This window comes from Setaria italica, chromosome I (genome assembly GCF_000263155.2).
Source record: "Setaria italica strain Yugu1 chromosome I, Setaria_italica_v2.0, whole genome shotgun sequence".
NCBI classification, from domain to species: domain Eukaryota; kingdom Viridiplantae; phylum Streptophyta; class Magnoliopsida; order Poales; family Poaceae; genus Setaria; species Setaria italica.
In genome coordinates, this window is record NC_028450.1 from 34,593,360 (window position 1) to 34,607,429 (window position 14,070).

At 56.4% G+C, this 14,070-nt stretch overlaps 2 protein-coding genes across 2 annotated transcripts; one reads left to right on the plus strand and one right to left on the minus strand.

Moving 5' to 3' along the window:
- LOC101761138 (serine/threonine receptor-like kinase NFP) lies at nt 1–6,344 on the plus strand. Its single transcript, XM_004953400.4, has 2 exons — nt 1–3,851; nt 5,357–6,344. Exons 1-2 carry the CDS (start codon nt 2,658–2,660, stop codon nt 6,104–6,106), a joined length of 1,944 nt encoding a protein of 647 aa, XP_004953457.1. The 5' UTR covers nt 1–2,657; the 3' UTR covers nt 6,107–6,344.
- A 4,801-nt stretch (nt 6,345–11,145) lies between these two features.
- On the minus strand, nt 11,146–13,561 carry LOC101761523 (scarecrow-like protein 8). The gene has a single exon (XM_004953401.4). It carries the CDS (start codon nt 13,267–13,269, stop codon nt 11,359–11,361), a length of 1,911 nt encoding a protein of 636 aa, XP_004953458.1. The 5' UTR covers nt 13,270–13,561; the 3' UTR covers nt 11,146–11,358.
- Nucleotides 13,562–14,070: the final 509 nt, after the last annotated feature.

Below are 14,070 nucleotides of genomic sequence, written 5' to 3' on the forward strand. Positions count from 1 at the left end.
GTGAGCTGGGGGCACCCATTTGGCACGGGAGAGGGAGAGACGAGAGATCTTTTTATCATCCATAGTTTTTATTTTGCTGGGAGTGGCTGCTAACCGAGCATGAGTTTCGATCTCGTACACAGTTGCTCCACCCGAGCGTTTATCTTTTTGATATTTTCGGGTGATTTTTTTTTTGTGGTTTTTCGTTCTTGCGACTTGGCTGCGATTTATGTCGGATTTCTTGAGGGGTTTTGTTGCTTGGATATGTGAAAATACATCTGTGTCATCAATTGATCTAATCCTCTCGCAAGCATCTTCGATTTCGGGTTTTTCCCCCCCGATTTGTTCTTCATCTAGGGTTCCACGAGATCTCTGAATTTGAAGTTAAAGGCTTATCTTTTCAGGTGCTTTCGGTTGGAATAGCTTGCGCATGAATCCGTGAGGCTGTGGTTCAAATCTTGTGTGAATCCGAGCTGTTTTGATCGAGTTCTTGGTTTTCGAAGGGAGGCTCGAGGTGCTGTTCCTGTTCGAAGCGAGGGTAGTCAGCTGGGATTCTTGTGTGCTGCCCTGTGCTCGATCTTTTCTCCCAGGCGGTCAGCATCTGCAGCAACAAGCTTTCTTTCCTTGATCGATTTTGCATGTTGCAACTCTGGGTTTCGCTCGGTTGCTGTTTTGGTCTGCAGGTCATCGATCCTTGCGGTGCAGTGCTTGGTTCTTCCGACGCATCAGCTAGCCTGTCGATCTTTGCACTTGAGTTTCCATCGATTCAGACGGGCGGCAGCAGCTCAAGCTTTGCCTTTTCTCTCTGCCCGCTGCAGCAGCTCTTGGCTCTCTGCTATTTTCTTCGTGATTCATTTTTCAGCTGTTCAGAGCAGCAGCAGGGTTTGTCTTTTGCTTTATCGTTTAGCCAAAGCAGTAGCTCAGTTGCTTCGGTTGTTTGACATTTTTGACGATCAATTTTCTGCAGCTGCTAGCTTTCGATCCTCTCTGTTTTTCTTCTGCAGGTGCAGGTGGACAGTAGGGGAAGTTCGGTTCTTTGCAGGTAATTAAGCAGCTTAGGAGGTCATTAGCAAGATGCACTGTCACTTTCATGCTACAGTGATACAGCTATTGATTCAATTGTTTAATCATTGTTTGCTTTGGCTGGTCGGTTGAGTACTTTCATGAGATGATCTTTGAGCTCCTGTGTGTGACCTATAGCATGTTTATTTGAACAGTGAAGTAAAGCTTTGCTCTGAGCATTTAGCAATTTGTCAAGTTCTTTTCATGGATGCATGTGTTGGTCGGCAGCAAGTTAATTGTTTTTATCTCTAGCTGTTTCATTTGACCTCCTGGACCTTGTCTCGATATGTATGGATGGATACTGTAGCATTGCTAGTTAGATCAGTTTTTTAAGTGCTTTATCAATCTGTCAGGAACTTGTAGTGGCTGCACTTAATCTCTTGTGGTTGTGGTTGTGCTTAATCCATACTGTAGCATGCTTAGTAGTCTCTTGTGCAAACTTTTCAGAGTCTCGTTTTGCATTTGCTTCCACTACACTTTAAGTGTTTATAATCTTGAGCTTGTCACGAGTTACGAGTTAACTAGTGTCATCTTGGCGATTAGAAGCGATGTGTATTTGGGGTGGCAATCGGGATATAACCCTTATTCTCAGAGATAATTTTTAAAGGTTCTCATTGATCCCCCTCTGGTCATGTGTCCCGGTCCCATCCCAGTCCTTCAGTTAGTAAGATGGTTTTTCCGTCAATTGGAATCTCAGGTTTTGTTTCAGCGAATTGATAGAAAAAAAAACTAATTCTAATTTTGGCCGGGAATAAAAGAACTCATCAAAATTGAATGAAGAATCGAACAAATCTAGAATGTAGAAAGTAGAACAGCTTTTTCCAGTGCTACCAAACGAAGCCGATGATTATGGTGTTTGCTGCCGAACGTCTCCTCTACTTCGCGAGCATGACCCTTGAAATTTGTCACGGTGCCAGCTCCGTCTTTCACGTTAGCGTGATACTGACTGAGTCACACTGGCATCACCCTCAAAAAGTAGCGCTAACCAATCACCGCATCTCTGAGTTTGACGAGGGAGCAAGAGGTGACACGCATCAACATTTACCAAACCCACCTGCCTGTCAACAGAAGCGGTAACACACGGGGCATTTCTTGGGTTTCCACTAACACACCCACTTCTCCAATCGTTTGAGTCCCCCTGGAGTGGCTGGTAAGAATCATGGAAAATTTCACGGGCCCGGGCCAATCTGTTGCCAGTCCAAGCGCGATTGGAAAAGTAACGGGGCACCACGCGCACGGGGGACTAGTCGTCCACGATGGCGACCGGAGTGCAAGGAATTCCTTGCGCCCCGCCTACAGAAACGAAAGATATCGCGCCCCCCTGCCCCCACAACCCGAGCGAGTCAAGGGTCAAGCGAAAAGCCCCGGCTCCGGCAAAGGATCCCGACGAATGCAAGCCGCCGCCCACGATTGACGATTCCGCCGCTCGCGACAACCGCCGAACATAAACCCAGGTGACTATTGCGGCTGCGGCAGCCTCGCCCTCGCCGCTCGCGCATATATCACTCTGACAATCTCTCCCAACAAAACCCGCATCAGCCTGCAACTTGCTCAGCCACCACCACCACCAACCCAGCCCAGGCGCGCGCGTGCCGGGCCTATCCACATCGCTAGCCATGGCGAGAACGCCGCGGCTGCTGCCCGCGCTAGGCGCGCTGCCGCTCCTGCTGTGCCTGTGCACGCTCCCGGCCCCGGCGCGGTCCCAGAACGCGACCGCGCCGGCGCCGGCGTCCGTCCAGGGGTTCAACTGCTCCAGGAACAGCACGTACCCGTGCCAGGCGTACGCGCTCTACCGCGCCGGCTTCGCGGGGGTGCCGCTCGAATTCGCGGCCATCGGCGACCTCTTCGGCGTCAGCCGCTTCATGGTCGCGCACGCCAACAACCTCTCTACCTCGGCCGCGCCGGCGAACGGGCAGCCGCTGCTCGTGCCGCTCCAGTGCGGCTGCCCCTCCCGGTCGCCCAACGCCTACGCGCCGACGCAGTACCAGATCACCCCGGGGGACACCTACTGGATCATCTCCACCACCAAGCTGCAGAATCTCACGCAGTACCAGGCGGTGGAGCGCGTGAACCCGACGCTGGTGCCCACCAACCTCGACGTCGGCGTCATGGTCACGTTCCCCGTCTTCTGCCAGTGCCCGGCTGTCACCGACAACGCCACGGCGCTCGTCACCTACGTCATGCAGCCGGGCGACACCTACGCGACAATCGCCGCCGCCTTCGCCGTCGACTCCCAGTCGCTCGTCTCCCTCAACGGGCCCGAGCCGAGGACGCAGCAGTTCGCGGAGATACTAGTGCCGCTCCGCCGGCCGGTTTCTGATTTTCTGCCCCCAATCGTGCGAGTAAACAACGCCTCGGTGAAGCCGGCTTCCCCGCCGCCGTCCGCTTCCCCCAACACGACCGTCGTGAGCAACGACCGGAACGGGGTGGTCACCGGGCTGGCCGTCGGGCTGGGCGTCGTCGGCGCGCTCTGGCTGCTGCAGATGCTGCTGCTGGCCTGCCTGTGCAGACGGCTCAAGGCGAAGGGACGACGAGGGGACGCGGTGGTGAACGGCGACGGCGTCGAGGGCGGCAGGTTCGCCAAGAGCTCGTCCGGCGGTGGCGGGGAGAGGTTCCTGGTCAGCGACATATCGGAGTGGCTGGACAAGTACAGGGTGTTCAAGATCGAGGAGCTGGAGCGCGGCACGGGGGGATTCGACGACGCGCACCTCATCAACGGCAGCGTGTACAAGGCCAACATCGACGGCGAGGTGTTCGCGGTGAAGAAGATGAAGTGGGACGCCTGCGAGGAGCTCAAGATCCTGCAGAAGGTGCGGCCTCTTTCAGTCTTTCTTCCCCAATTGAATTGTTTGCTCCAGTGCTGTCACAACTCAGAATTAAAAATTGCTTTCGAATTAATTTGCTCATCACTAACAAAGAAAACGATAATCACTAAGCCTTGCTTGCTGATCTATTGAGATTGATTTCACCATTAGAAAATTCATTTATGATTGGGACAGTATGATTTAAAGAACGTTCGTGCTCATATCCGTTAGTTTTTGTTGAGGAGATTAAACAAAGGAACGCACTTCTAAACAAACAGCACGCACTGCTATAACTCTATCCGTTCCAAATGAAATGATCGCAGTGGTTAATTAATTGGACTAACAGCAGCCAACACAATAACTAGGCCTTGTTTAGTTACACCCAAACTCCCAATTTTGACACTATGCAAAAAGAAGATTCCCCGTCACATCAAACTTGCGATACATGCATGGAGTACTAAATGTAGATAAAATTAAAAACTAATTGCACAGTTTTGTTGTACTTTGCGAGACGAATCTTTTGAGCCTAATTAGTCAATATTTGGACAATAATTCACAAATACAAACGAAACGCTACAGTGTGCTACAGTGCTACAGCAGTAATTTTGGACACCCAAATTCAGGGCAACTAAACAAGGCCCTAGTGGAAGTAGTGTTGTAGCAGTATTTTAAGGCCATGTTTGTGCCTGAGTTCCCTTTTGTAAGGCAAGGGGTCATTGGTTTGGAATCTTGCTACTGACATGGACGTCAACTAGCGAGGGGCCATCTCTCTATTGGCTGATTCATCTTTCTTTTGTTCGATTAATGACAAGCCAAATTATTGATGCTAGTGGGTTGAGGAAGTTTAATTTTAGATCTGTCGCTGTGTGAGACTGCCATCAGATGCCTTGAAGCGGCTCTGCAGGGCAGCACTTGGATGGATCGCACAAGCCTTCGAAAAATACAAGAACATCCAACCATAGATCACCCAACCACTTGATGGAGTACTTGTTTAATTCCCTTGCCCTCTCTAGCGTATCGTGTAGGGTATGGCGTGGGAGACGGGAATGGCTCCGAGAGTATGCACATCATCTCGATCACTCCATGTCAGGGTGGGGACATGGTCAAAGCTGTAGGAGTATAGATTGCTCGTCACCTCATCAATCACCAGCCAGCCGCTGCCCACTGGGTCGTAGGAATCTTGTGTGCGCGACAGCTCCAGGGTGCATTGCATTTCATTTGTACCTTTGCCAGTCTGCGGCACGATCACATGCGCAAGTAAATATCACCATACGTACACGGCTACATGCCTACATCTCCGTTTTTCAACAAAGTCTGCTGTCTCAATAGCTGACACGTAGGGGGACATTGACTAGGTCGTTGAATTTCTTCGCATCAGCATCACCAACTCGTCAACCCACGACGCGATGTATAGCAAAAGATGACGACGGTCGACGGACGTTTGTGAAAAGGCAGCAGGATTTCGAGTTTCGCAAGATTCGGAGCTAATTGTATAATAATTCGTGCGGCAGGTGAACCACAGCAACCTGGTGAAGCTGGAGGGCTTCTGCATCAACTCGTCGACGGGCGACTGCTACCTGGTGTACGAGTACGTGGAGAACGGCTCGCTGGACCTGTGGCTCCTTGACCGCGACCGCGCGCGGCGCCTGGACTGGCGCGCGCGCCTCCACATCGCGTTGGACCTCGCCCAAGGCCTGCAGTACATCCACGAGCACACCTGGCCTCGCGTGGTGCACAAGGACATCAAGAGCAGCAACGTCCTACTGGACGCCCGCATGCGCGCCAAGATCGCCAACTTCGGTCTCGCCAAGACGGGCCACAACGCCGTCACCACCCACATCGTCGGCACCCAGGGGTACATCGCGCCTGAGTACCTCGCCGACGGCCTCGTCACCACCAAGATGGACGTGTTCGCCTACGGGGTCGTCCTGCTCGAGCTCGTGTCCGGGCGCGAGGCCGCCGACGAGGGCGGCGAGCCGCTGTGGGCGGACGCGGAGGACAGGGTGTTCCGGGGACGGGACGAGAGGCTGGAGGCCCGCGTGGCGGCGTGGATGGACCCGGCGCTCAAGGAGCAGACGTGCCCGCCGGGGAGCGTCGCGAGCGTGGTCAGCGTGGCCAGGGCGTGCCTGCACAAGGACCCGTCCAAGCGGCCCAGCATGGTGGACGTGGCTTACACGCTGTCCAAGGCGGACGAGCACTTCGCCGACTACTCCGGCGAGAGTGTGTCCGTTGACGGTAGCGGCGAAATCGCTGCCCGGTGAACCATCCTTTGGTTTGGTTAGTACTCGGTAGTAATACTTTTTAGCCATCAGTTCGCGTTGTAAATGTTAAGGTCTAGCGAGCGGACGGTGAGTGAGCAGTGAGTAATAACGCCGGCACTATGACGGCCGCGATCAATCGGCTTGAGGTGTACCCTTGTTAAAGCTGTGTAATTACGCAGATGAGGATCAATCGTAGCAAATAAAGTTACGACTAGCAGCAATTTGTGGCTTTGGTTTATGTATGGTATCAGATGTTTGCAAACATCGTTCATAGGCCCTCTAGCCCAGTTCATTTTCAAGGAGCTATCAGATCGGACAACCCAACTAACTAGTCCAGCAATGTGCGCGGCCCGTTAACAAAGGACAATGGCCGGCAATGTTTTCGTTTTTTTTTTTAACGAACGGGAGAGCTGCCGACCGCCGATTATATTAATAATGAAGACGAAGTTTAGGCTGGACGAAAACATTAAAAAGGGAAAACAAACCCTGACAGATTGGATTGAATCCTCAACGTATGCTGCACCATACCCTCATAGCAACATAACTCTACAACACATTGGCCGGTTGGATTGGGATATCAACCATCGCTGAACTGCACTTCTCTCAACACCTCGGCGACAGAACCGAAGCCTTACCGCAACCCGTACCACCGTACACACGGTCAAGAAGTCGCCGAAAACTCCCAGCGTAACCTAGCGTCAACGTTGAACCGAGAAGTAGGCTACACCACACCGAGAAGGCCATCGCCATGCAGGACCTTCCGCCGTCGTGCCGCTATAACATCACTCTCCACCTGATAGGGTGATAGCACCGAATCCGAACCTCTCGCAGCCTACCTCGTAGTCGTCGCCGCGATAACACAACGTGCGGGAGCCTCGCCACATCCGCCGTTAGACTCTGCCTCTCTCGTCGCCTTGAAGATACACCGTACGCGGGGGCCTCGCCACATCACGGATCCGTTTCTTTTGTTGCTGTCAGAGTGTTGAGCGATATTGCCTCACTCCCCAAGATCTCCATTGATCAGCCAAGCCGCCGCAGTGTGTCGACCTCTCCTCGTTGCTTACCCTCGTACGTAGCCTTCTCCACCGTGTCAGCAGGCTAGAGAAGTCGCTTGCGCCATCTTCCGACGATGTACTGCACCGGATAGCCCAGCTAAGCTGAGCAACCCGCCGCAGTCCGCTGCAAGCCTAGTCGTCCCACGTTGCCATTACCGTAAGCGCTGTCCTCCGACGCAGTCCCACACCGCACTTATCGCTACCAAGCAACGTCAGCCGCCGCGGTCCGCTGCAAGCAGCCAAATCTGACAACCATGCAACAACTCCTAGCCACCACCATAACTTCGATCGCCTACACATGGGCTCAGCAACACCCATTCAGCTCACCACGCAGTGGATTTGCCACCCTCGGCAATGACCTCCCATGACAATGGTTCAGCAATGCCACGAACCAAGTTGGGTCTCTAGAGACGATGCCTCCAAGAAGTGCACAACACCAATAGTGCCGCCATCGCTCATCCAGGATCTGGATAGAATTTTCACCCAGAGAACCCCGTGCAGCAGGGTCGTAATTCCAACATGACGCCCCCAACATGGAAGACGACGTCCTAGGACACCGTCGTCATGTCCACTAGCACGAAGGCCGGTGATGGCTTTCGCCCGGAGCAATACAACCCCTCACTGCACGTACATGGTTCGGCACTCCTGGACCACTACAATGGCAACCCAGCCGAAGCGACGTCGCCGCTGCGCCTCCACTCGCCATGCCACCGTACCTCCACCTCCGTTTCTGTCGCCGGCCTCCATCGCTACCCACGCGCAGCGCCCTCCACCGCCAGCACCTCCCTGCCGATGCTGCGCGTCCGCTTGCCGTGCTCCTCCTGGCCGCCGCAATCCTCCTAGCCACCACAAGCTTTCCCGGCCGCGCGCTCCTCCTAGCGACGGCGCGCCTCCCGGCGTCTCGCGACTTGCCACCGGGCATCACTTGCGGCAGCTTCTCGCTCCCCATCACCTCCGCGACGTCTGCGCTAGAAGGATGGCTCGACACATCACGCATCACCACCATGGTGCCACGAGCATACCCTGCACCCTCCGGCCCCACCACCATGGCGGCGCCGCAAAGCTGCATCTGCGTCGCCGACGAGGACATGAGAAGGGTAGCGCTGAGGTGCTATCAGGCACCATTTAGACGACCTTGCCTCCACTCACACCACCAGCTGTCCTGGCGCCTCTCCGTCGCCGCCGGCTTCTGTCGTGACCGTACGGGCCGCGCACACCATCCTCTCCGCATGCTACACGCCGCTTCCTTCCTGCCGCGGGCGCCTCTGTGCCCTGCCTCTGCGCCTCTCGTCGCCAGCGCCGCAGCACGCTGGCCTCCGCACTGAACCTCGCATTGTCGAGCCAGACGGTGAGCGTGCATCACGCCGCGGCATCCCGCCTTGCCGCCAGCGCACGTCTCCGTGGCGCACTCCTTCGCCCAGACCGCCGCCATCCCACGACTCTTGCAGCCAGATCGCCGCCGCCCCTCGCAGCCAGACCGCTAGCGCACGTTGCCACCATCGCTCGCCCAGACCGCTACCGCCCCTCGCAGACGGACCGCCAGCGCACCTCGCCGCCGCCGCTCACCCAAACCGCTACCGCCCCTCGCAGGCGGAGCGCCGGTGCACCTCGGCGCTGCCGCTCGACGGATCCGGGGGCGGGAAGGTCGGATCCTGGCTCCGGCCGTCCCTGTCACGCTGCCCGGTCGAAGCTCGTTCCGCTCCCGACTCGGCGTAGAGCCCCAAATGACGGGTGCCCCGCCGCCGCCGTCCTCGGTAGCTGGTCGGACTTCCGGTGGCCTCCTCCGGCGACGGCGAGGTGGGAGGAGAGGCGGGGGGGGGGGAGGGGGGGCGTGTCACTCTCCGGGGGAGCGACCCCCTGACAAAATGCCCTCCACCTAGGTACCTCACCACAGAAATTGACCTCTATGTTTTCTTTTTCTTGTCACATGTTCGTGTTACTAGTAATTTACTAATTTGCTTTTAATGTTTTTCATATTCGTTTATTGCATTCAACATTTTAAACAGCTTGATACAACATTTCTTTAAACTAAAGCCAATACTTTGGATATTAGCTTTAGTTTTCTTTTTCATAATGTCGATTCAACATTTTGAAAGGCTTGATTCGATATTATTCAACACCTAATTCAACATTCCAAATATACTTAGTTTAACATTATGTCCGCTCAAGCATTTGAGACCTCATTCGAGGGCACTTGGAATCAGTGGGGCAATGTAAGGAGCCAATGTGCGACGCGGAGAAAAAATAGAATACCTGACGAGTACTATTGCTTCATCCGTTCCAAAATGTACGTCGTATTGACTTTTCTATGTACATAAATTTTGCTATGCACTTAAATATAGAATTTTATTTAGGTGCATAGTAAAATTTATGTATTTAGAAAAGCTAAAATGAACTATTTTTTAAAACGGGGGAGTAATTCAGAACCAACACAACACGACATCCATGCAAAATGGAAGTAGAAATACGTCAACGCGAGCAAGGTTAATTGAGCCCACACGTAAAAGTTTAGTAAATAAAGCACCAGCAGCTGAGAGCGAGCTAACCAACCTCGCCGGTGAACCAGTTATGTGCTCCACTAGTACTGTCACGTACGCGTCAGTACCACACAGGTAGAGAATCTGTGTGCTCATGCTCACAACGGGCCTGCAGCATGCATGGCCCTCCTGGCTCTTCTCTGCACGCATGCGCTCTCTCGTTCGCTGTCCCGTAGACACAACACACAAGGCTGGAAGCCTGGAACCGTGCCGGCCGGCGGCCGCACAAAGTCAGCGTCCAGAACCGAACACGTAACGCGTGCAACGGAGGATATGCCCCCAGGCCCCAGCTAACTATCGGGTGCTTATCATGAGCCCTTGATCGACCGGTTGTCATGACCGGCGGCCCCCTAGATCAGACACGTTTATTCAAATTCACCCAATATGGCAAACGAGACTAGGCTGTTAATATGTTATACTCTGCAGGTCAACGCTGTTCTTGCCGAGACATCACGCATTCGTGCCCCGGCGCTGCATCGCCCCCGCGCAATTTTAAATTCCGCAAGATTTTGAACAGTCAAATGTCCATGCCCACCACATTCATTCCTGCAGTAGGTTAACAAAGGACCAAGGCGGTGACCTTCTTTGAGGAGGAAACGGAAGGAGCCCTGTTCCTGTTGGTTATGCAGGGCTGCGGCTTTTAAAAGAACCGGAGGGTCAAAAGCGCAGATATAAAACGTTCGCCTGGCCTAATCGCTGGCACACATCGCATATGCATTTTGCTGCCTTGATCGCTCACGCAGTCAGGCTGTATTCGGTCACGGTCTCACGGAGGAAAACGTGTCAGCCAGCGCGCGGATTCCGCGTTTTCCACGTTCACGCTCACCCCGGCGCACGACCGACCACCGTGTTTCGGAACCTCGCCGCGAGACCGGGGATGAGAGGCATTCCGTTCCGTGCGCACGAGCGCAACCCACCAAAATACAGATGCCGTTCCTGCGTAGCGTCACGCTGCAGCGCGAGGGTTGACCGGTTGAGGGTGATCATCAGATCGAGATAAGAGAGGAAATCCGGCGAGCTGGTCACGTCTGAGCACACCGGAGGACTATAACATGGTTGATGAAAGAGAATTTCGCAGTTCCGACAAAGGACTGAGGGGACTTGTCACCGAAAGCACCCACACCCTGCGCCAACGTGGCTGGGTAGCATTTGATCGTGGGAAGCAAAGCAGGCGACCGGGCCCCCATGCAACGCATATTTGCCACCGGTTTTTAAAGCCTGAACCAACAGCAGACTACACAAACTGAAAGCGTGCTCCTGCGTTTACAAGGAAACAAAAGATATCCAATCTTCAGAAGTACGCTGCCTAAACTATAGGATCAAAGTTAGGTAGGTGAAAGCGCTGGAACGGGGCGAGGTTATTGCCAGGTGCTGCTGCCGGGCGCGCTACAGGCGCGAGAAATACAACACCAACAAGGAGCCACGGGCCACGGCAAGCATGAGCTGATGAACAGAGGACGTCAATGAACAGGAGTACCAACGACGAATGATGTAATCAGATAGTACTCTCCAACATTCAACAAGCGGTGGCAATAAAGAATTTCGAGGGATTACAGCTAGGCATCTTCGGATGGCTCGTCCAGATTCCTAATGGATTTGGTGACGGCAACAATTTTGTGCCCCGGGAGCCGATGAGCTCATCGCACCAGGCAGGAAAAGGCTAACGCCAGGCGGATGCGACGGTGACCACGCGCCCCATCCACCCGACCCCGAGCCGGCCGCTGTCCAGCTTCACGTCGAACCCCGGGCGTGCGTGGCCGAGCCGTGCCTTGACGCGGTCGGCGATGCCCTGCCCGATCGCCACTGGCCGGAGCCCCGCCATGCCGAACCGGGCACGCCACTTGCCGAACACCTCGCACCGCTCCATCCGGTCGGGCCCCTCCCGCGCCAGCGCGTTGGTCGCCTTGTTGGCCAGAGCCTCCTCCGCTCGGGCCCTCTGCGGGCTGTCGCGGGCCAGCGTCGCGTCCAGGGACTCCAGCACCGCGCCGTAGTGCGCGCACGCGTCGGCGAACCGCGCCGCCAGCGGCGCCGTGTTCGTGTTCAGCTCCTGCTCCACCAGCGCCACGACACGCGGGCCCAGCGCGCGCACGCGGCGGAGGAGCTCGTCGCGCGGGTTCGCCGGGGACACGCTCTCGTCGGCGACGCGCGAGAGCGCGAAAGCGAGGTTCACGGCCAGCGCCTCCCCCGGCTCGCACCCGAGCCTCGACGCGTCGATCTCGCCGGCCCGGCAGCTGACCGCGTTGAACCTGAACTCCAGCCCGGCTTGCTGGGCGTGCCTCTTGAGCCGCTGGCCGGTGGCCGCGAGCGCCTGCGTCAGAGCCGGCGTGAACGGCGACGCGGGGTCCGCGACGGCGGTGACCTTGAGGCAGGTGCCCGCCACGCGGCGGCTGGCGAGGGCTTGGATGAGGGCGATGTGCTGCGCGACGCTGACGTCGAAGTCGATCAGGTGGATGGCGCGCTGCCCGGCCACGGCGTCGAGGATGGCGAGGTTGGCGCCGTGGAGGGCGAGGCCGAAGCAGGGGGAGACGTCGTGCAGGAGCTGGCACGCCGCACGCTGCTCGGGGCCGCATAGCTCTGCGAGTTGTTGAGACGAGGGCGGGCCGATGCGGGAGGACAGGGCAGCCGCCATCATGGCCACCAGCCTCTGTTCCGCGTCGCCGCGCGGGTTCACGGTCGTCTTCAGGGCCGCGAGGTGAGCAGCGGCCGCGGTGCGGTTGCCGTCGGCGACGGCCGCGGCGGTCTCGGACAGCAGCTGCCGCGACGAGGCTGCCGAGGTCGGCGGTGAGCTGGACGCTGTCGATGAAGCCGTGGACGACGAGGCAGAGTTCGTCGGCGACCTTGTTATGGGCACGGTGTTGTTGTAGTTGTTCGTCGCGCTCGCCATGGGAAGAGAAGGCAACGACGCCGCGGTGATGGAGTTGAGCTCCTGCATCGTGTCCCCCCACGCGGAGCTGGTGACCGTGGAGCCGCACGCGCTCCCCGCGGCCTCTGCATCGCCGTCGTCGTCATCACCCAGCAGCTTCTTCTCCAGCTCATGCAGCAACACCATCTCCCTCGCCGTCGCGGGCCTCGCAGCCGGTCCCCTGGCCACCACCGCTTGAGCAGCCTGCGGAGGCGCGGGCGGCGCAGCCGCCATCTGCCGCCGCAATAGCTGCTGCATCGGCGGTTGCGGCTGCGGTGTCGCCATGTGGGACCCGGTGGTGAGCGACGAGAGCGTCGACGACGGCTGCGGCGAGAGCCCGGCGAAGCCAGCCGAAGGCGGCCCGGAGAAACCCGAGCTCCGCGAGGCGGCCCTCGCCAGCACGGCCCCGATGTCGATCGGCGGGTGCGCGGCCTGAGCCTGTGCCGTGACGCGCTGCCTCACCGCGCGCAGGTACAGTGCCTGCTGCCACCGCTCCACCTCGCCCAGGCTCCTCTTCAGCACCCCGCCGGTCGCCACGGCCGCAGCGTCCTGCCGCGGCGGCTGCTGCGGTTGCCGCCTCACCCCCGGCGCCCGCGCGACCGATCCGCCGCCGTAACCGTAGCCGTACCCCCGGCGAGGGTCGCACCACGGCGCGCCCGCGGGCTCCATGCCGCCGACCGACGAAGCCCAGAGCAAAGCAAGAGCAGCAGAGACACCCCGCACGCGAGCAGGCAGGCCCAGCGGGAGAGAGATGAGAGAATGACAGAGGGATGGGACGAATCTACCGTGCAGGCGGAGGTGGAGAAAACAAGGAATCCCGTAGCGAGGAACCGGCTGCGCCCATTCAATTCCTTGCTCCGCTAATAAAGCGCCAGCCTTTTCCGCAGCCCGCCCTGACGTTAATATGCCTCTTCTACCGGACCTCCCCCGGTGCGAACAAGCGCGTACGTACTCTTTTGCTTTGCTTGGGATCCGACGCCAACGCCAGTGCGGCAGCGATGACGCTGACGGCGTGGCCGTGGCCGCGTGGGGCTGCGCCTGCGGTTGGGGGAATTGACCAATCGGTGGGTGCGGGGCTTTACCTGGCTGGGACGTGGAGGATCAGCGGAACGCGGCGTGGTTTGGTTTTCTTATTTTTAGCACATGTCCCATCGAATATTTAGATACTAATTAGAAGTATTAAATATAGACTATTTATAAAACTCATTACATAAGTGAAGGCTAAACGGCGAGACGAATCTAAGCCTAATTAGTCCATGATTTGACAATGTGTTGCTACAGTAAATATTTGCTAATGATGGATTAATTAGGCTTAATTAGGCTTAATAGATTCATCTCACCGTTTAGCCTCCACTTATGCAATGGGTTTTGTAAATAGTCTACATTTAATACTCCTAATTAGTATCTAAATATTCGATGTGACACATGCTAAAAATAAGCAAAAGTAACCGAACGCCCCCACAATCCTCG

Coding starts and splice junctions, on each gene's coding strand:
- LOC101761138 (XM_004953400.4), top strand. CDS start 2,658: ATGGCGAGAACGCCGCGGCTGCTGCCCGCGCTAGGCGCGCTGCCGCTC. Junction 3,852..5,356: donor AGCTCAAGATCCTGCAGAAG/GTGCGGCCTCTT, acceptor TTCGTGCGGCAG/GTGAACCACAGCAACCTGGT.
- LOC101761523 (XM_004953401.4), bottom strand. CDS start 13,269: ATGGAGCCCGCGGGCGCGCCGTGGTGCGACCCTCGCCGGGGGTACGGC.